The sequence below is a fragment of the Pimephales promelas genome, chromosome 19 (genome assembly GCF_988280905.1).
Source record: "Pimephales promelas chromosome 19, fPimPro1.hap1.1, whole genome shotgun sequence".
In the NCBI taxonomy this organism is placed as follows: Eukaryota; Metazoa; Chordata; class Actinopteri; order Cypriniformes; family Leuciscidae; genus Pimephales; species Pimephales promelas.
In genome coordinates, this window is record NC_142787.1 from 5171019 (window position 1) to 5192770 (window position 21752).

General features: G+C 37.5%; 2 protein-coding genes across 2 annotated transcripts; both read right to left on the reverse strand.

Moving 5' to 3' along the window:
• Positions 1–7043: 7043 nt before the first annotated feature.
• LOC120473030 (zinc finger MYM-type protein 1-like) lies at positions 7044–11009 on the reverse strand. The gene is made up of 3 exons (XM_039662633.2): positions 9039–11009; positions 8822–8921; positions 7044–7792 (listed from the first exon to the last, which is right to left on the reverse strand). The coding sequence occupies exons 1-3, from the start codon at positions 10181–10183 to the stop codon at positions 7265–7267; spliced, it is 1773 nt and encodes a 590-aa protein (XP_039518567.2). The 5' UTR covers positions 10184–11009; the 3' UTR covers positions 7044–7264.
• Positions 11010–17790: 6781 nt separating this feature from the next.
• Positions 17791–20777, reverse strand: LOC120461884 (leucine--tRNA ligase, cytoplasmic-like). Its single transcript, XM_089123991.1, has 4 exons — positions 20646–20777; positions 20463–20545; positions 19975–20127; positions 17791–17816 (listed from the first exon to the last, which is right to left on the reverse strand). The coding sequence occupies exons 1-4, from the start codon at positions 20669–20671 to the stop codon at positions 17791–17793; spliced, it is 288 nt and encodes a 95-aa protein (XP_088980117.1). The 5' UTR covers positions 20672–20777.
• Between the last annotated feature and the right edge of the window lie 975 nt (positions 20778–21752).

Consider the following 21752-nt stretch of genomic DNA (forward strand, 5'->3'; position numbering starts at 1 on the left):
ACACTGCAAAAGTTCACTATGGTTTCGGACACCACTACAAATGTCTGTCCCCTCAAATAAAGTCTGTCAGACTATCACAGTCCTTATGCTAGACAGTGATTTCAGACTAGACCTAACGTTAAAAGTTTATCACCGTTGGCTATAAGGTAACGTTAGTAGGCTATCTCTAAACGGGTTCACTAACTTTTACTTTATGCTAGCGAGCTAACTGGGATAGCTAGGATTCATTTCCAATCGATTTCACTTTCTGGAGATTAAAACGGACTAAAGGGAACTTCGATTTTTAAAAAATATAAAATTCAGTTTTAGAATATATTCAACGTCTCAGTAGCCTACACAATATTTCATGTTATAAGTAATATATAAAAAGACGACATGACTTACTTTTCGTAATCAGGCTGCAGAAGCTTCTTTGTGTTGACTATCACTGGACGTTCATTGCTGAATGTGGAAACCATTTAACCCAACAGCCGGGTTATTTACATTTTGTTAACTGTATTGCTTCCATTGTTTTACTATTAGAGTGAAATAATAATAAAAAAAAATAGTATAAATTGATTAAAAAGTAACAAGATCAATCACATATTTTTTCTGATTATTTATGAATAAATCACAATTAAAACACATTTTAATATTGTGTGATGTTGTTAAAACAACATAAAGACAGGATATTTGAAATTTTTGTTTTGGCATCTTTTTATGAATAAAGGCCTGATTTCTTGACAAAATGATTCCCTATTTTAAACATTAATTATAGACCTTCGACATTAGAGTCAGGGCAGGACTTAGGGCGGTGGAGGCCCCTCGGCTTGAGTCATTTTCAGCTCTACTTTCTACATATGACTTTAAATAGAACAACATGATACATACATGATCTGTGTAGCTAAACGATTCTGGATATGAAGAGTTCAGATGCAAAAGCCTCTAAATGCCATTTGAAATTTTCTTCTTGAATGATGATTTTTATCAAACTTGTATATTTAAGTTCAGTAATTTCACTTAAATAACAATTAATAGGTAATTATCATCGCCATTTAAGTGAAATTACTGAACTTAAATATACAAGTTTGATAAAAATCATCATTAAAGAAGAAAATTTCAAATGGCATGTAGAGGCTTTTGCATCTGAACTCTTCATATATTGACAATAAAAAAAGCGATCACGATTCTGAACAAAATAACAATTTATTAGAGGTTCTGGCAAAATGGCAATTGTCTATTTAAAATGTTGAATCATATAAATAAATACAAAACTTGGTCTGAATGAATTAATCAATGACTCACTCAAATACTTGACTTGTTTTATTAGTGGATAAATCAGCATTTTTGAACAAATCTCTTGAATGAATGATTCAATGACAAATATTTTTAACAGTTAGGCTACTTGTCGCCATCTGGTGGTGGAACAATGTCGTCGATCCAATCGTTTTCACAGTGTGTTAAAAGAGTAGGAGATATTCAGGCCCTCTCTACATCCCCTGAGTGCCTGGAGTTTGCTCCATCTTGCATCCCCGGCCGGGCTAGTTTGTGCGGCAGGTTAGGCCACCCCTCCTACATTTACAAAATTTTGCAGTCTGACCTTCCTACGACCCAGAAGCCCATCCTAAGTTGTGACAGCCTCACACTAGGACGGGTAGTGTTTGTTGTGGCATAGTACGTATTCTTTCCCTAAAATTTCGTTTCTGAAAATTCTCTAAAATATTTTTTATTGGTCTCATATGTCATTTACTCTCTGAAATGGACCATAACAGACAGACAGGAGATGTTTCTCAGGGGAGCTATTTCAATTTTGGTATAAAATAGGATGCATATGTCCTATAGTAATGATCTGTATTGCAAAAAGTTGGTCCTCAGGAGTACACCTCATTAAGATGAAGATTGTGAAACCTTACCCAGCAAAATTGTGGTAAAATCCATAATTGTCAAAAATCAAGCCTCTGTGGCTCCCTCTGATTACCACCAGAGGGCACCATCACCTGAGTATTAATCCATTTCACGGATAATTCATTTCCCATGATCCCGGATCTAATGCTGATTACACTCACCCATGTCCCTAAAGCACACACACGCACTGCTTGTGTTTCATAGTGAATAAAGTTGGCCCATTTGACTTTATGACAGTAATGAAGAAGACAGGTAAGCTATTACTTGCTCTGTAAAAAATAGATAATGAAATTCAAAATGTAAGAGTATTATGTTATTTAAATACAAAGTGCAGTATATTTGTTGTACTATTTTATTATTATCATTAAAGGGGTCATGCTGCTTTTTAATGTTTTCCTTTTCCTTCATGTAATGTGGAAAATGATTTATTTTATTTCATATGTGAATTACCCCCCATTTTCAATTCTTTTACAGCAATGAAAGGTTCGATTTTTGCGAATTTTTCAAATCAAATCAGATTTATTTTTTACTGCCATTTTGATCATATTTACCAGGGGTGCCATTAATTCTAACCACAACTGTGTATCTTCATGTGCTTTAGTAACTTTGTTTTACTATCACGTTAGTGGAGGGTTTCAAGGGACACAAGGGTGTCCAGGATGTGAAGAAGCCCATTCAGAAGATGATGGTGGAGAAGGCTATGGGACTAGCATTGTAAGGCCTGAAATAATAGTCTGAAAAATCTAGTTTTCTTAAATGTAAGTGTTTATTGAACCCTTTTATTTGTGATCTGGACCAAAAAAAAGAGAGAAAACAATAGGCCTACATTTTTAATCCTGGTTCACTTAGTGGTCACACTGTCATTATTAGGACAGGACCTAAAGTGAATTTAACAAACATCTAAAAGAATGCTGTTCTGGGCCAAATGGAGATGGAGGAGGCTGACATTAAATGCAACTATACCTTTAATTGTAAAAAAACATTAAAAATGTGAAAGGAGTGGCAGCGTATGACTGTGGCATATAAGCGCAATAAATACATCAATGTAAAATTTCCCTGGCTCCCGGCCCCATCCTGCTTTATTAACCTTAATGAAACTTTTGGTAATGCTTTAGATTACAGCTCAGAAAGTACTGCGTAATTAAAGCGATTTTACAGCGCAACCTTCAGTAATTATAGTGCACCTATACTTACAATATAAAGGAACAATATTTTAAGTTTGGGGAATAAGGGGTAACAACCAGTGTTGGGAGTAACGCATTACAAAAGTAATACATTACAGTAACATATTACTTTTTGCTGTAACGCAGTAGTGTAAGGCATTACTAATCAATTTTCAGTAATATTTTGTTCAGTCAGGCTTGTATTACAGTTGTATTACAGTGTAATGTCTGCTTTTACTTCTTAAAAGGCAACAGACTATGTGAAAGTTTTAAAGCAGTCTTTTAGTGCCAGTTCAGAGCGGTCGCGCCTGTAACATTGTTTTTTCCTCATAAATGCGAACACGAAAACTAAAATAAAATGAATATTTTAAGTTCTATGGAGACTGGAGAGCCAACCCTTCCTCATCCGATTTGCGCAGTGTAATTAACAGAATTACAAAAAATATATTTTGCCTCCTATTTTTTTGTCACACATGAATGTGTGTCTTTTCCCTAATATTAAAAATAAAACATAGACTGATATTTGTCTAATATCTGGAGTCCTTTAAGGAAGTAGCCTATATACGTTTCAATACATGAATTTTCAGAGAATTTTTATTTCAAGTTTTGACTGCAAATGTCCCAATTTTAAATAATTTATCCTCAACTAGTTTTGTGGTTTAGGTCTACGTATTTTATAATGTTAACTCCAAATAATACTAATAGCCTAATTTAAAGATAAGGCAGCATTGGATCTGGACGGTAAGGAGAATAACGCTGGAGTTGGAAGAGGTGTGTCGCGATTCTGTAGGTTCGTGGATCTGAGTCGTGTGGCGAATCGCGATTTCGGTTTTACATTGCATATCGTTACAGCCCAAAAGTTAAGTTCTACTTAGTTATTTTGGTGAAAGTAACTCAAAAGTAATACATGAGTAATGTAACGCATTACAATTCTGGGACAGTAATATTGTAAGGTAATGAATTACTTTTAAATAACAGTAACAAGTAATACCTAATGTATTACAGTTTCGAAGTAACTTGCACAACACTGGTAACAACCAGGAGAAGTATTATATTACTAAGGGGAACTTATTCTAATATTTGAGCCCATTCTCATCCCATTTTGCCAAAGCGTAGACATCCAACGCACATGGCACCTTTTCGCATCAAATGAAACGCAGTGCAGCCCGTTCTCATCCTTTAACGTCATATAGAACGCTATATGCAAAAACGGCGCTATACTACGCACATGGCACCCGTTATCGTTAATATAACACGCGAACCCAAGACGTTATAAATCCTTTAGCGTGAATATGACACGCACACCCTACCCCACACCTAAACTTAGCCCTCACAGCGCATATGTTATATTAACGATAACGGGTGCCATGTAGTATAGCGCCGTTTTTGCATATAGCGTTCTATATGACGTTAAAGGATGAGAACGGGCTGCACTGCGTTTCATTTGATGCTAAAAGGTGCCATGTGCGTTGGATGTCTACGCTTTGGCAAAAGTGTCGTATATGACGCCTTGGGATGAGAATGCGTTGACTATGTATGATATAACAATCTTACATTTGGGAGCAATTTAGCAAGAACATACCTTTTTGAAACAATGGTGAACCAGTATATACTGTACAGGCTTTTTAAAAATGAAAGGGTACATATCTATGCATTTATAAAGTAATATTTTTAACAAAAGTGCACTGAAAACGAAAACTATTGCAACTTTTGCTTAAATATTCAGCCTGGTCTCATTGTTAATACGTAGGTATTTTACGTTTTTTGCAAAGATAGAAAACGTACTTTTCAGTACGTTTGGATAGGTGCTGAAACGTATAATATAGACGTATCTGCAACATTTAAACGTAACATTATTACGTTTTTACAGCTACAAAACGTAAACTATTTACGTATATTCTATATCATAAAGATATCTGTATAATTTCCCTTTTTATCATTTTATACATAAATGTAAGATCCCGTAACCCTAATCCCAAACCTAAACATACCCATTTTATACTTAATATAAAAAAGGATAAAACGTAACGGACAGGTGTTGGGAAAGGGCAGTTTTATTAACAATATAACATTAAAATATATTTTGAGCTATCCTACTCCTACCCTTAAACCTAACGTTACCCATAACAATTCCTTAAAACTACGTAACAAACTACAATTATTAAGAAAAACATAACTAACAGACAAGTATAATCACAATAATTTATTTATTGCAAAAATGTCGAAAACCGATACCAAAAGCCGTTCACATGATGAAGCGTTGCAGTCGCAGTCTTCTCTCTGTCTCTGGCAGTATTGTAATAGTTTTGTATGAAGTACAGAGCAGAAATTAAATAATGAAAATGTTAATCCGGCTTCGGTTCGCGCTTCTCCATTTCAAAATTCAAATGAACTAAACTAACCAACCGGCACAGTCCTTCATGTCGCAAACTGTGACGAAGCAGGGAAGAGCCAATGAACGTTTGATATCACTGCCGTAAAACATGACGTATCGCTTCTCAAGGGCGCAATTTTTGAATTTGAATTCATCAGCGCGGGGTTTGACATGTACGGTCGCTGCTGAGAATGGAGAGATCACGATAAGAGGCTGAATTAGGAGTTGTTTCTTACAAACAACTATGGATTCTAAAGATTTGGATTACATCAAACTAATCAAATTGATGTCTTTTGTGATTTTTTTGTTGTGTTTTATAGGAGAAAACGCTTTATGTGTCTCAAGGTAAATAAACTATTACAAAATGGTTGAACGAGTAGCTAACGTTAAAGACTGTATTTTTAAGGTTTTATAGTGTATTGTTTAACAACATGCAGGCGAAACGAGCAAAATGTTCATATTTATGAGTATTATATCAATAAATGCGACTGAAAACTTCATTAATAAGACAGTGGAATGCAACAGAGTCAAAACATAATGCTGCTACGATATTAATATGCATAAATTGTGATACGTACAATGTGTACGTCGGTGGATTTGTTCATACGTAAATAAATTACGTTTTTGTGCTGTCAATACGTAAATATTTTACGTTTTAGTACTGTAAATACGTCAGTATTATACGTTTCTGCGCATATAAAACGTAATTATATATACGTATGATAGAACGACACTTTACGTATAAATACATACGTATTCTCATGAGATCACGTTGAAATATTGGGGAAAGATACTCTTATTTCATGTATGGTGCTTGTTGCCCTCTTGTTTCATGTACTGTAGTTACAGGGTAAGTGTGACATTGCGGGCTGTAAATTAAAGTGGTGTTTGTTACCCTCTTGTTCTATGTAGTTACTGGTACCCAGATAGCAAACTGACATTGAATCAACGTAGAAACATGACATCGAAACAACGTTGATCTGACATTGTTTTGCTCATCGAATTAATAGGCTTGTTTGAGATGAGCAAATTCTGCGCAGAATCGATCACCGGTGATCAGCGCGAGATGCATGCCGGTTAGAAATGTGTCCGAGAACGGTCCGCCTGGCTCTGATGTCATGCCGACGTATGTCAAAAAACTCTCGCGAGCTCAAGGCGGAAGGGTCGGATTCTGCAGTCGCGCGCAGTTGCTCTCCACCGACTGCGCTGATCAAAAGCATGATGGGAAACGACTTGCTGACGACACAGCTTAATGCTCATTGGTTTAAACAACAGTGATGAAGGTAAATTCCATATTCATTAACAGTGGCGGCTGGTGATATTTATTTTTGGGGGGGCGCATTTTTTATTTGTATTTTTTTATTGAGGAGGGCAAATAAATACAAAGCAGTACCAAAAACCATGTTGACTACTACTTAAATTTATGATCTTTATTTACATTTAATACCAATAAAGAAGTACCAAAAAGCATGTTTCCGACTTGAACATAAATGTTGCTCTCTTTTATATACATTTTATACTAATAAAGAAGTACCAGAAAGCATGTTTCCTACTTGAATATAAATTTTGCTCTCTTTTATATACATTTCATACCATTAAAGAAGTACCAGAAAGCATGTTTCCTACTTGAACATAAATTTTGCTCTCTTTTATATACATTTCGTACTAATAAAGAAGTACCAGAAAGCATGTTTCCTACTTGAACATAAATATTGCTCTCTTTTATATACATTTTATACTAATAAAGAAGTACCAGAAAGCATGTTTCCTACTTGAACATAAATTTTGCTCTCTTTTATATACACATTTCGTACTAGTAAAGAAGCACCAAAAAGCATGTTTCCTACTTGAACATAAATTTTGCTCTTCTTTCTTTCTGGCCAGCAAATTTCTCAATTACTCTCTGATTAAAGTCAGTCATCTCTGTAACAAGTCGCTTTTCCATGGACAGCAATGCCAGTGCATTCAGCCTCTCCTGGGTCATGGTGTTTCTGAGAAAAGTTTTTATTCTTTTCAAGGTTGAGAAGCACCTCTCAGCTTCAGCCGTGGTCATGGGTGTGGTAATGATAACTTTTAGGAGAGTCACTGTTTCGGAAAAGACTTCTTCGAGATTATTCTCCATAAATAGCTGGAATAGGTCCACAGCACCACGGCAGGCACTGAACTCGTCTTTGCTGTAGATTAGACTGAGCTCTGTCTTCAACTTGCTACCACTGAGCATCGGATACGCTTTCATGGTGATGCTCAATGCTTCTTCAGGAAAGGCATCCCTGTACTCATTAAATCTGTCCCCCTGCAACAAAGTGGCACAGACAAGGTGGTCTGTGAAAGAGAAACGGTCCCTAGTGTGTCCCAGGATTGTGTCACAGACCTATAGAGATAATTAAACAAATAGAAATATAAATGTAAGGTAGTAGCCTGGAGTAGACCACTAATTGTCACAGTTGCAATTACTTTCAAAAGAAAAATAGAGCCATTTGAGTTGTCCCATACAAGACTGTAGTTTTTGATGGCTTTAAATTGATCATTTATTTTTATGTTGCCAAGTTATTATTTTTGGGATGCTGTTGTATAATATTAAAATTATTATTTTTGTAAGGATTTATACCAAACTAAAAATGTTTTCTTGAGTCTGTAGAATATGATATGTAAGACATTATGGAAGCTTGTTTCCACCATTGAATGAAAAATAAAAAAGGTAATTGCAACTTTTTATCTCACAATTCAGACTTTTTTCCTCACAATTGCGAGTTTACATCTCGCAATTCTGACTTTATTTCTCAGAATTGCGAGATATAAAGTCAGAATTGTGAGATTTAAACTATTCTGAGGGGGGAAAAAGTTAGTCTTTTCCCCCCCCTTAGAATTAGCTTGATAACTCACAATTGCGAGTTTATATCTCACGATTCTGAGAAAAGATATCAGAATTTCGACATATAAACTCGCACTTATGTGTTAGTCATATAAAGTCAGAATTGCAAGATAAAAAGTCACACTTATGTCTTTTTTTCTCAGAGTTGCGACTTCATATCACCCAATTCTGACTTTATAACACGCAATGAGCTCTATGCACAGTTGCACTACTTTCCGAACTTAAGCCAGCTCCTTGTTTCCTGTATTGGACAATTTGATTAATTCAGGTGTGCTTGACCTCAGTAGTCACGGCAACAATAATCAGACACACCTGAATTAATCAATGCGTCCAGTAATGACAGACAGGAAACAAGGAGCTGGCTGAAGTTCAGGAAGTAGTGGAACTGTGCATAGAGCCCATTGTGTGATTAAAAAGTCACAATTATTATTATTATTTTTTTTTATTCAGTGGCGGAAACGCCAACTGAAACATCTCTGCAACAAAAATATAAAATGGTATTTTGACTGATTTCTATAACAAACTCACCTCTGCTGCAATCCTTTCACGGTCTTCCGAACTGAGCGCCCGGCGCCTCTTTGTTGGACGAGAACCACTGCTTTGCTCACCAATGGAGTGGAGAGAGTTTCTGCAAAGGACATAATTTATGCAAAGGAGATAATTTATTATAATTTTGGCAAAGGATAAAGAAAGTAAAAAATGAAAGAGCAGGCAAATAATGATCATATTTCAGGAATAAAGTTACCTGATCTTTTGTATTTCCTGTTGGAACTGTTGGATGCTCACTTTGATATGGACCGAATCAATGTTCTTTTTCTGGAGCTTGGCATAGAGGAAGTCTACATGTGGCATGATGTGATGATAAAGTTCAAGAAAGAACTTAAAATCCTCATCATCCAGTAGCATGGCCAGGGCTCCTGCTTCTCTGACAGTATTGGGGTCAAAGTCACCCGAGTCTTGTATGCTCTCAAAACAGTGAAGGAGATCCTCTCTGTGCTCAAAAACTGTATTAATGGCACGGCTATGAAAGTTCCATCTGATGTTGCTGGATCTGGGCAGTCTATGGGCAACCACTTTATCCAGAAAGCATGTCCGCTTGGGTGACTTAGAAAAAAAGCTGGCAAATCCACCAATGTTAGAAAAAAAAATTCTCGTCTTGGATATGTGAGACGTGGCCTGTTGCATTATCAGGTTGAGCTGATGTGCATAGCAGTGGATGTAGTGGGCATTTGGGTACACATCTTGTACTTTTCTCTGAACACCTCCAGTGGCACCCCTCATCACGCTGGCCCCATCATATGCCTGGCAGATGAGCTTACTCTTCTGATCCTCAGGAAGGATAGAAGCAAGACGCTCTTTTAGTGCAGTAGCAATCGACTCAGCTGTAGCAGACTGCAGAGGGATAAACTCAAAAAATCTTTCCTGCACGTTATTTTTTTCGTCGATGTAGCGGAGCACAAGCACAAGTTGGGAGTGTGTGGCAATATCTGTTGTTTCATCTGCCTGGATTGATAAAAAACTACTTGTCTGGACTTCTTTGATTATTTCTTCTCTTGTAACAGACAACATACAGTCCAGTAGCTCGTTCTGTATAGTTTTCGACGTTCCCTTAAATACCGTAGCACTGTCAAGGTGCTCTTTCAACGCTCCATCAAGAGAAGCAACGAAATCCACCAACCCGCGAAATATACCGGGGTTATCGGAGCTCTCACTCTCATCGTGGCCACGTAACGCCAACTCAAATGCTCCACAAAATTTCACACAGTCTATTATCCTGGACAGTATGTGTCGATTTTTTGTCACCTCTTCGTTGTGTCTTCTAATGGCAATCCTATAGCCTTCATCTAGTTGTTCAGCAATGCTAACTCTGCCCAAAAACGTTAGTTTCATGCTATTCTCAATATGGCTGCGGCTACTTTCATGACGTTTGCATTTTTCAGAGAGATGTTTGAGGTCTCTTACCCCCGTTGTTGTCCACAAAACTTCAGTGCCGACACTTTGAAATAAAAGGCAGGGAAAACAAAACAGAGAATTGCTAGTATCACATCCAGCCAGCCACCTCCGTTTCTCATAACACGCGCGGGTGAAGCTTCGTGTGTAGCTTCGTCCCCTGTCACTGGCCTGCTGCTGAATTTGTAAATCGGGTTGGTCCGGTCCGAGATCCTTTATCTTTTTTTTTTCTTCCAGCGAAAGCCTTGTGAAAGGGTTTTTTTGTAAAAAAAATCACAGAATTTGGATGAACTGCTGCCATTATTTATAAAAAAAAATGTCGAAATGGTGTCGTCTGCGCGCTCGAAATAGTATAGTAACGGCTCTGGTAGTGGCCCAGAGCGTGAAGTTAAATGACAGGTGACGAGAACCAATCATATTGGAAAAAATAACGTGAATCCAATTCTGATTGGCCAGGGACGCAACGACTTGCGCCCTGAGGTGAATCTTTAAGAAACCAATTAGAGGCCAGCTTCAGGTCACATGTTGCACGAAAATTTAAAGCCTCACATAGACACCCATTAGTCCGGCGTCCCAATGAAACACATTGAAAAACATAGAAAATAGTTGACCGATTAAAGCCAGTTTTTATTAAATGCTGATGCTTTTCTTACTACCAGCCGGTACATCGTATGAAAAAAATATTTTATTGTTGTATTTTTATATAATTTTTGTATATGTATATTTCTTGATGGGGGCGGCGCCCCAGCGCCCCCTATTGACAAGCCGCCACTGTTCATTAAGCTAAATTCTCCAAATCAAGGCCATGTTTTATTTATTTATTTTTTTCAAATTGAAACTGATCTATATTGTGAATCTCTTAAACGGGTTAAAAATAAGAAAGCTATAGTCAGTAACTCATATACTAGGCCTACTCTAAAATGTTCAAGTGAAAAATAGCTCTCATTTTATAGATGATGAAGTTTGTAAGTCTGTCTATTTAAGCTAAGCTTATTTTGATTGATTTATTTATTTTATTATTAATTTTATTCTGATGTTTATGTATTTGTCGCTGTATAATAGGCCTAGGCCTATTTGTTTCACGAATTGTGGTGCTTGTAGGTAGGCTATGTTTGTAACTTGCATTCTAATAAAAAAGTAAAATAAATAAAAATAAAAATAAAAGAACACCAGATGAATTGTTCTCTTTTAAAATGTTTGATTTTAAAACTGATATCATGTTTTATGTGTATACATATGGGTAAATAAACTATCTGACAGTGCCATATGGGTTATATTTCATTTTTGTTGAAACAATAGGCTATATAAAAACACGTCTGTATTAAAGAAAAAAAAGATTGATAAACCATAGGCTATTTGGAATGTAATTAAATAACAAGTACTTTGGGTTTTATTTACATTTTATTTATTTTTATATAAAAGCAACAGAACTTAAATCACATCCAGTTTATTAGCAACACGTGCACGAGCGTGAATCCCGTTAATTCCGCGATATCCGCCTTTGATCTCACAGGTGTCTGATTCACTGCGAGAACCCTAGATCTGTCCGGCTTGATTGCGCTTTTTTCACTCCTCCCCTCACTGCAGCCGCCTACTCTCGACTACATTGCAGGCGAGGCGAGGCGCATCTCAAACAAGCCTAATGTTGAACCAACGTCAGACGCGTCATTCGTTCAAAACTAACGGAAAAATCAACTTGAAATCAACGCGTTGTTTCAACGTTATGAAAGCAAACCAATTTTCGATTTTCATTTAGCTTTGAAGAATGCCGCGTCTGACGTTGGTTCAACGTTAATTCGATGAGCAAAATCAACGTTGTTTCAATGTCATGAGAGACGTCGTTTCCACGTTGATTCAATGTCAGTTTGCTATCTGGGTAAGTACAATAAAAATGCATACACACAATCTTATATATCACTGAATCAGAAACATTTATTTATTATACAAGCACCACTTACCCTGTAACCACATGAAACTATATTTCCCAGTATATTTAAAATAAAATGCAAAAGTCTTAGCTTTTCTTGCCTTTTTCAGGATTTAATAAACGTGCGATTAGTCCTAATTGCTTAAATTAATGACTACTAGTCTATGGCATCTCTAACATTTAATAGTAGCCTATTAACAAAAATAAATCTTTTATATTAATTATTATTATATGGAAGAAGAAAAAAAAACCTTATAGGCCTATTGGGAATGCATTGATGTCACTTTCCTGCTGGAAGAACCCCCCTCAGCCTGACTGAGTGGTAAAAAATCTGCTGCGTGACTGGATTTAATAGGGGGAAACTGTGAAAATGCGACTAAAACAAACAATTTTTAACAATTTAAACTAAATGTTGGACTCAATATAGTGTTTCTTACAACTTACTAAAGATCCAGTGATCCATGGATATTGACATGCAGCCAGGAATCATGTCTGCCTGATTTCGACACCGGGGAAATAAAAGCAATATAGATCTAAACATAAAGCAAATTTGCCTATAAATACAATATAGGTATAGGTCTAAATCCGGGTGATCACTTATATCAGTGTTATAAATAGCCATAAAACTTTATAGTTTTTTTTGATCAGCGTTTATTAAAAAAAACATCCAATAATGCAGAATATGCAATGATTAATATTTCATTGATGAGTTGTTAATATATATATATATAACAATACAAAATATATGGGTATGGTTTTACACCTAAATTCAGGATATTGACACAAAATGATAACTGCAAATCCACCTTTCGTTGTTTCTGTGAATTGCAGCGATCCATTTGCTCCTCTTTCTATAGCGTCTGTAAAAATATACCTCCGATTTTTTGTTAAATCTAGTTGTCAATCACTTTATATGTGTTGTGTTTGTTTTTTGCAGCATTCACACTGAAAACAAATACAGCCGCTCAGTCTTTTTGCCACTCTCTGTGAGTAACTGCAGGCACTCCGGCCGACGGTGACGTCACGCGCATAACCTCTATATAAAATATATTTTAAAAAAGGGCCTCACCGATTAATTTTACCTGGGCCCCAGTCAGTGTAGGTTATCCTCTGATTGGAGGCTGCTGCTATTTGCTTCAGCTTTTTGAACGTAAAGACATGATAGGCTATAGGCTATACATTTTATGTGGATAAAGCCATATTTTGTACATGACTACATGTTTTTAAGGCCAAGAAAATACATTTTAACGACATAGCGTCTCATTATTACGAGATAAATATTTCATTTTAATAACATAAAATCTCGTTATTACGAAAAAAGATGTTAAAACAACATATGATCTTGTTATTATGAGAAAACATGTCGTTTTAATCACTTCATTAGTTTTATTATGACATAATTGAGTGGAAAAATATGAATGTGGCAGCAATGCGTCACCTTACTATCAGCTGTAATACGAAAACGGCATCATCAAGCTACGAAATTTGCCCAGTGGCCTCTGTCCATCATGGCCTCCTAATCATCCCCATATATATACCAATTGGCTTCATCACTGTCTCCTCTCCACCAGTAAGCTGGTGTGTGGTGGGCGTTCTGGCGCAATATGGCTGCCATCGCATCATCCAGGTGGATGCTGCACACTGGTGGTGGTTGAGGAGATTCCCCCTTCTATGTAAAGCGCTTTGAGTGCCGAGAAAAGCGCTATATAAATGTACAACGCATTCTCACCCCAAGGCGTCACCTTTGACCATGCTTCAATATTTGACGTTATAGGCGCCCTTTAGCGTCACTTACATGACGCGATCCTACGGCGTCATCTAACTGACGCTAAAGGAAAGCGTCAGTTAGAGGACGCGGTTAGGTTTAGGTGTGGGGTGGGGGTAGGGTACACGCGATCCTAGGGCGTCATCTTAAGGCCATTGCACACCGAGTCCGAAATTCGCATCCGAAATTTTCGCACGTTAAAAAAAAAATTCGACCTCACGTTATGTCAGTCACGCTTGCACACCGCCTCCGAAACTTTCGTCCGTCATAAAATTAATCGGATCGGGTTCGATTTTCTGCGTTTTTCGCATCCAGAGCCAGCATTTTGAGAGGTCTTTTGACAATTCAGGGCCGGGGGGAGCTCGTCCTCAAATCATCGCACATATGCGCCGTGCTTTCAGTTTCGGTTTTCAATCCGATCAAGTGTTTATGTTCTCTTCTCTATATTGGATTATGAAATTAATAAACCTCCCCTTTCAATCAGATTGAAATTTAGGATCGAATAAGGTGTGATTGAGCAGCCTATTCGATAACTAATATTATTTGGGCACAATATACACAATAACAGCCTAGCTGTTCTGTCTGCCCAGCGCTTCCAACGGGCCGCGCGCGGGTGTGTGTTTTTCCGTGTGTGTGTGTGTGTGTGTCCATACCTGGTCCATTTCAGACACACTGCCAGTCTCCGTTCAGAATCGATTGGTTCACGGAAATTGGTGGTCTTGTTTTTAATATGTGGCTCCAGAATCGCTAGCAAAGCATCGAACTGTCCCGCTGACATTCTGAGGTAAATTTTGAATCGCTCAGGATAAATTCGCAACTCCTTGATAATGAACTCTCCTCTCAGCGCAATTTCAGGATTGGATGGACGTAATATTTTCTCTTTCTTCCCTTTTCAATAAGAGAGAGGGCAAAAATCATCCTCACTGCTTGACGAATCCATTTGGTATTTTTGCGTTTTTTCCCGCAAAGGTTTAAGAAATACGCAACGGACTCGGTGTGCAAGGTTTCTATGCGTGACGAATTTTTAAGCTGACGAACACGAAAATACGCATACGAATATTTCGTGCTCAGTGTGCAATGGCCTTTACTGACGCTAAAGGGTGCCTAAAGCGTCAGATATTGAAGCATGTCCAAATGCTTCCCAAGGCGTCAGTTAAGTGACGCCTTGGGGGTGAGAATGGGCTGAAATGTAATGAATTATTAATATTTCAATGATTGTGGGACCATGTCAAATGCTGTATGAAAATGTGTCAGCACTACATTTCAGAAAACTCACAGGCAACCAAATGGTAAACTGCATTTATATAGCGCTTTCACAGATCCAATGGCCACCAAAGCGCTTTACATTTTGCCTCACATTCACCCATTCATAAACTCACTCACACAATGACGAACCAACACGCTGTACACTACACTACACCACAGTGAGCTGAATGTAAGAAGCATTACCCATGTACAGCGTACTTCTAAAATTAGCCTGTCTCTAGCTGCATGAAGCACAGGCCAGATCAACCATTAAAAGAGAGAGAGAGAGAGAGAGAGAGAGAGAGAGAGAGAGAATAGGGCCTCAGTGGCTCTCATCATCACCTCAGATCTGAAGACACAGAACGGTTTCCCAGGGCAACAGTCCTCCTTTACTTTGTCATCCGCTTCAGAGGCGAATACAACGTCTATCTGATCCAACTGACGGAGGAGACGGAGAGGGAGAGAGGGGTTAGAAAGAAACAACTAACAATGAGATCAGGCCTAAAGTCAACTAATAATAGTGCTCACTGCATTCAACACTGCGCTTTGGTTGGGTGTTGAAAAAACAAAAAAAATACATAGCAAAGGTGTTGTTATTTAGTAGAGTAAAAGACAACATTCAAAGGGAAATTCACCTTTGGCTAAGCCCCGCCCCCCTTAGTTACTGTTGCTAATTCCGTCAAACTTCATCTGGGCTCTGGTTTGGTATCAACATGGCCTATGCTGTGACAGCTCTTCCTTCTGAAATGTTATCGAACTTTTAAAAAGCAGCAAATAAAGTGTCCGATAGAAGTAGGCAAAAGAGACCTATATGCGTTTGAAGGCTATATTCAAGACATACAGTACAGGTGAAACGCAAGGCATCCAAATAGAGGCACAAGCATAACGTTACCGGTCACAGTCAAAACATGAACCACCGCATATCCTAATTGAGACGGAGGCTGGGAATAACAATAGAGCTGGGTGGGTCTCCATTCACTTCCACAATCGTTATTACAAAGCAAACGGACTACACGAGTATAACGTTGTATTTATTAGCACCGAGTGCTAGCGTATCAACCGAAATACGCTATGAGAACCGAGATCATAACCTAAAACATTACAAAACGGTCTAACTAGTATAACTTCACAGTAAGGTTAGAAGCAAAAAAGATGTGCTTGTTGATCTTTGAGGGGTTTAGCTGACTGAGGACGTCCGACACTTGTCAGGATTTGACTTCGGTTTTGGGAAGGGAAAACCTCTCTGGGAAACGCGTATCTGTGTTACATATACCCCAGGCACAACGTTTAACCATATTTTTGATAAAACTACGACGGTAATAGCCTGCCGAGACCAAAAATATGAGATGCGTGCGTTGAAAGTCAATGGAGCGCTGTGAAAAAGTGTCGGACCTCTGTGGGAGATCGTTCTTGGCTGCGCTGTGATTGGTCAATTTACATTTTAGGGCGTGGCTTAGCCAGAGGCGAATTGCATAAGGTTTGACTTGTTTTTATTCAGCAGGAACTTTCTGGACTGTGATGATTGGATAATATAATTTGCCCCGCCCACACGGCCTTGATTACATCAGCAGACATGAAAAGTTGTTTGAGAGGCAGAAAACATTTTGAATTATCATTTTTGTTTAGAGTATTGTGCGCTGATGAGACAAGTCCAGGGAGATTCATTAAGCCATACATTAAGTTAATATCGATTTTGTATTTAAGTGTTTGAAAGTAAGGGTCTTTCTTGATTTCTGCAGAGGCGTATTGCATTCACTTGAAGAAAAAAAATCTACTCTGTTTTTCTGAATTAACGAGTTAATTTTTCATGAGAAAAAAAAATTGCTCTGTTTTTCTGAATTAACGAGTTAATTTTTCATGAGAAAAATTTTTTTTGCTCTGTTTTTCTGAATTAACGAGTTCATTTTTCATGAGAAAAATTTTTTTTGCTCTGTTTTTCTGAATTAACGAGTTCATTTTTCATGAGAAAATTTTTTTTTTTGCTCTGTTTTTCTGAATTAACGAGTTCATTTTTCATGAGAAATTTTTTTCCCTCTGTTTTTCTGAATTAATGAGTTAATTTTTCATGAGAAAAAAAAGTTTTTGCTCTGTTTTTCTGAATTAATGAGTTAATTTTTCATGAGAAAAAAAATTGCTCTGTTTTTCTGAATTAATGAGTTAATTTTTCATGAGAAAAAAAATTGCTCTGTTTTTCTGAATTAATGAGTTAATTTTTCATGAGAAAATTTATTTTTGCTGTTTTTCTGAATTAACTCATTAATTCAGAAAAAAAGAGCAAACAATTTTTTTTCTCATGAAAAATTAACTCATTAATTCAGAAAAACAGAGCAAAAAAAATTTTTCTCATGAAAAATTAACTCATTAATTCAGAAAAACAGAGCAATTTTTTTTTTCTCATGAAAAATTAACTCGTTAATTCAGAAAAACAGAGTAGATTTTTTTTCTTCAAGTGAATGCAATACGCCTCCGTAGATTTCAATCCTTTGGTTTTGTAGAAACTGTACATTTAGTTGGCTTAACAAGTAGTTGTGCGCTATTACCTCGAGAGAATTAGTCAAATAAACGATGTTCTCCAGTAAGACGGTGCGCTCGTCAAACTCCAGCTCTAGATCAAGAACCCTGGCCCCCATTTTCTCCTGGAAATACACAGAAACAGGACACATTTTAATGCTTTTTATGACACATTTGGTTCTATAGCCAAATGTCCCAAATCTTCCACCAGATGGAACTGGATGAATATTCTGAATGTTTTGATCCAATCTGTCATAATCATTCATTTTGATTCTGATTGGTCAATCGCACCATATGTTATTCCCCAATAACAACCCTCTGAAAGGAGAAAACACTGCTAATGCTTACTAAAGTTTGGTGAGCGAATAAAATATTAAAAAGTCAAATCAATATTTTGTGTACAGTTATTTAATTATGTCATGTAGTGTCGTGAACTTGCTCTCTAGTTTCATACAAACGCAGCTGCAGCCATTTTGCGACTATTGTTTTGTACACTGTTGGATTATGAGATAGCAAAAGGTACGAGAGGAGCATTTTGATAAATATGTGCAATAAATATATAGGTTGACCAGATTTCTCAGAGTGGAACACTTTGTATTGCCATTATGTTTTGCATTATTGTAAATACTGAATTTGAATCCTGAACACTAAACATGTCCTACAAACATTATGTATATGGACTTATAACACTTTAGTTTAGGGTCCAATTCTCACTATTAAGCTTGCATATTACTAGGATATTGGCTGTCTATTAATGCTTATAAAGCACATATTAATGCCTTATTCTGAATGACCATATTCTATATCCGTTAATCTTACTCAACAACCTTACTAACTTTAAATTAGCAGTAAATATGAGTTTATGAAGGCAAAAGTTATAAATAATAGTTAATCTAATCTAAAGTGTGACCCGAAACACACATAAAGAATATTGACTGGAATGAAGGAAATTTAGGGACGTTTTTTCCCCCCATTACATCTCACAGTCTAGTTTCCTTCACATAGTCTAAAAAACATCAGCACAACAACTCCTTATCCAAAGCGACATCCATTACCACATGATCTCAACAACAGGACTGAGAAAAGCCTCTTTCCTGAGAGCCTTGACTCATAACGCTTACGTAAGGACCGGCATAGGTAGAAACAGACTGTAGGGAAACCGTCCCATGATAAAAGCGAGGGATAATGCATTACTCTTCTGTCAGAGGAGGTCTGGGACGGCGCTGAACTCACTCTACATGACAGCTGTCGACGACTCATTCTTGAGGTCAATTCTGTTTCGGTGCAGGATCTCTGTCTAACGGCTTAATGTTACAAGGATTTAATATGGATGCTACCCTTCCTAGCTACCATAAAACACTTAACTAAAAATCTTCATAACTAAAAGACATGTCTGAACATTTTTATGTGGTGTAGCAGGGATGAGGTTTTGAATAAACCACTAGTTGCTATGCAACACATTCAGTCCATGAAATCAACAGCCACTCTCACCCTTCATGAGTGCAAAGTTTGGCGAGTTTTCACCATAACGATAAAAAGTTAGAGCTGTTCAAATTGTCTATCATTATCATAATTACTATAAATATAGCTGCAAGCAGCAATTACAAAAGCAAGCACGGCAATGGTAATTATCAAAAGGACCCTAAATGCTATAATACAAAAAGACGGTGGGTCAATGTTGGCTTGTTGTTGAGTGACCTTTGCCACTAATTGGACACAGTCAACGGATTTTTTCAGCTCACTGATCATGTTGATTTGGGGTCAGAGTTGTTAAAAGGCCAACTCTGAGTTTTGGCCAACAAAAATACTCCATTCCTGCAGCACTCTATTTTAATCGTATTTACAGTAAGTGGTCCTAACCCATGCTAGTGTTAAACTATCAAGGCAAAAGCTGAATGTGGAATATGGGAATAATTCCCAGATAGCAAACTGACATTGAATCAACGTGGAAACGACGTCTCTCATGACATTGAAACAACGTTGATTTTGCTCATCGAATTAACGTTGAACCAACGTCAGACGCGGCATTCTTCAAAGCTAAATGAAAATCGAAAATTGGTTTGCTTTCATAACGTTGAAACAACGCGTTGATTTCAAGTTGATTTTCCGTTAGTTTTGAACGAATGACGCGTCTGACGTTGGTTCAACGTTAATTCGATGAGCAAAACAATGTCAGATCAACGTTGTTTCGATGTCATATTTCCACGTTGATTCAATGTCAGTTTGCTATCTGGGTTTATATATAAAATAAAACCAGACTCCAACTTTCCATTTAAAAAAAACTCTCAAACCATTTCTGGAAGAGCAAATACCTGATTCCTTGTCCGTTGAGAACCCCTCCCTGGAGGAGATGGGCCACGGTGTAGTAGGCCATATAGATGGTGGAGTCCGACAGGGACTCAATGAGCCATTGTTCATCCCATGGCAACCGGGTTCCTATGGGAAACAAACACATGAAAGAACTAGAAAATCAAAGGTTCTCTCTGAGGAACAGCAGGAAAATTGCTGATGGTATCGCTGAGTGGTTTGGGGGCAAGGGAGGAGCGAGAAATAAGAGTATTACAAAAGAAATATAGATGAGCCTTGTCCTTACAAAAAGACTTTGATTAAGATAAGCTTCACACAAAGGTGGCCATCTGAGGGGATTTCAAAAGGAAAACTTTGTGCAGTTTGCCTAACTATTACAAGCAATTTATTCCAAAAGAAAAACCAAACTCGATACGAAAAGCTTGCAACAAAGCTACAACGGCGCAGACATTAGCAGGTCTTACCTAACCCATACGTTCTGGAACAGGCGTGCTCCTGAAGCCAAGCCAGCGTTGCTTCAAAGTTCTTTCTGGTTTCATCACAGAACCTGAACGTCAATATTCACACATTAGTGACGCTTCTCCAGCAAGAATGGCACCCCAAAGCAACATGACAACTTTGTCAATGCCAAAAAGTGCAAGACTTACGTCTCCAGAGCCTCCAGGACACCCATGGCTTGCCTTTTCCATTCCTCATTGCCATAATCCAGATACCTGCCAGATAAAGACCCCAGTCACTGTCTGACAAGTCAAATCGATCAGGGACTCCGCATGACAATGCACCGCGACAAGTTCTGAGACTGTCAATTTTGAAGTTCGGATGCCTCTAAATTACAGTATCAACATGATCCACCTGAAAGATAAAAACAATTCCTTCTGTTATCTCTGATTGATTGCTTATACTATGTAGATGATCTTTTAGTATCATTCTAAATTCCTCCACCTATAGGTCATGGTTCACGTGTCTTTTGCTGTGAAACTTTACTGATTTTTATAAAGTAATCGAAAGTTAAGCTTATTTTAGTCTATATTGTTGGAAATAAATTAAGATAAACACTTACTGAACTGAAGTAACTTAGGTTATACATTTTTTGATTATACATTTTTGCCGCCTATTCAAAACAAAGGCAGCTGTAACACAGTCTCATCCCAAGAAGTCATATAACTGACGTCTTGGGACGTCTTTTGACCACACGTCAACATCCGCCTTTTTAGGGCCCGATCCCGGGCCGTCACACAACTGACGCTTTACCTTTAACGTCGGTTAGGTGACGGGGTAGGTTTAGGTCTGGGGTAGGGTTAGGATCCGATAACGTCATCTAACCGACGTTTAAGGGTACCCTAAAAAGGCGGATGTTGACGTATGGTCAAAAGACGTCCCAAGACGTCAGTTATGAGACTGCGCTGGCATAATAATAATAATAACAATAATTCTTTAACCCTTTAATGTTAGGTTTAGGTGTAAGTACAGGGTACGTATTTAGTTATTACCAATTTTTGTGAAATTACTGTAATAAGCGCATTGTATGTACAGGTAAAATAAAGTGCTACAGGAAACGTTATATTAGTAAGAAATTGTGCACACGGAAACGTTCAGGCGCATAAACTTAAACCTCTTCCCCATGAATTGCTATAAATAAAATAGCTCACCACTGAAAGCTACATAATTAAATGTGACACCGAAGACTGGAGTAATGATGCTGAAAATTCAGCTTTGTCGTCACAGGAATGAATGACATTTTAAAAAATATACAA

Coding starts and splice junctions, on each gene's coding strand:
- LOC120473030 (XM_039662633.2), bottom strand. CDS start 10,183: ATGAAACTAACGTTTTTGGGCAGAGTTAGCATTGCTGAACAACTAGAT. Junction 8,922..9,038: donor CAGGAAATACAAAAGATCAG/GTAACTTTATTC, acceptor TGTCCTTTGCAG/AAACTCTCTCCACTCCATTG. Junction 7,793..8,821: donor GTGAAAGGATTGCAGCAGAG/GTGAGTTTGTTA, acceptor TTATCTCTATAG/GTCTGTGACACAATCCTGGG.
- LOC120461884 (XM_089123991.1), bottom strand. CDS start 20,671: ATGGGTGTCCTGGAGGCTCTGGAGAC. Junction 20,128..20,462: donor TTCCAGAACGTATGGGTTAG/GTAAGACCTGCT, acceptor TGTTTCCCATAG/GAACCCGGTTGCCATGGGAT. Junction 17,817..19,974: donor CTTCCAGAAATGGTTTGAGA/GTTTTTTTTAAA, acceptor GTGTATTTCCAG/GAGAAAATGGGGGCCAGGGT.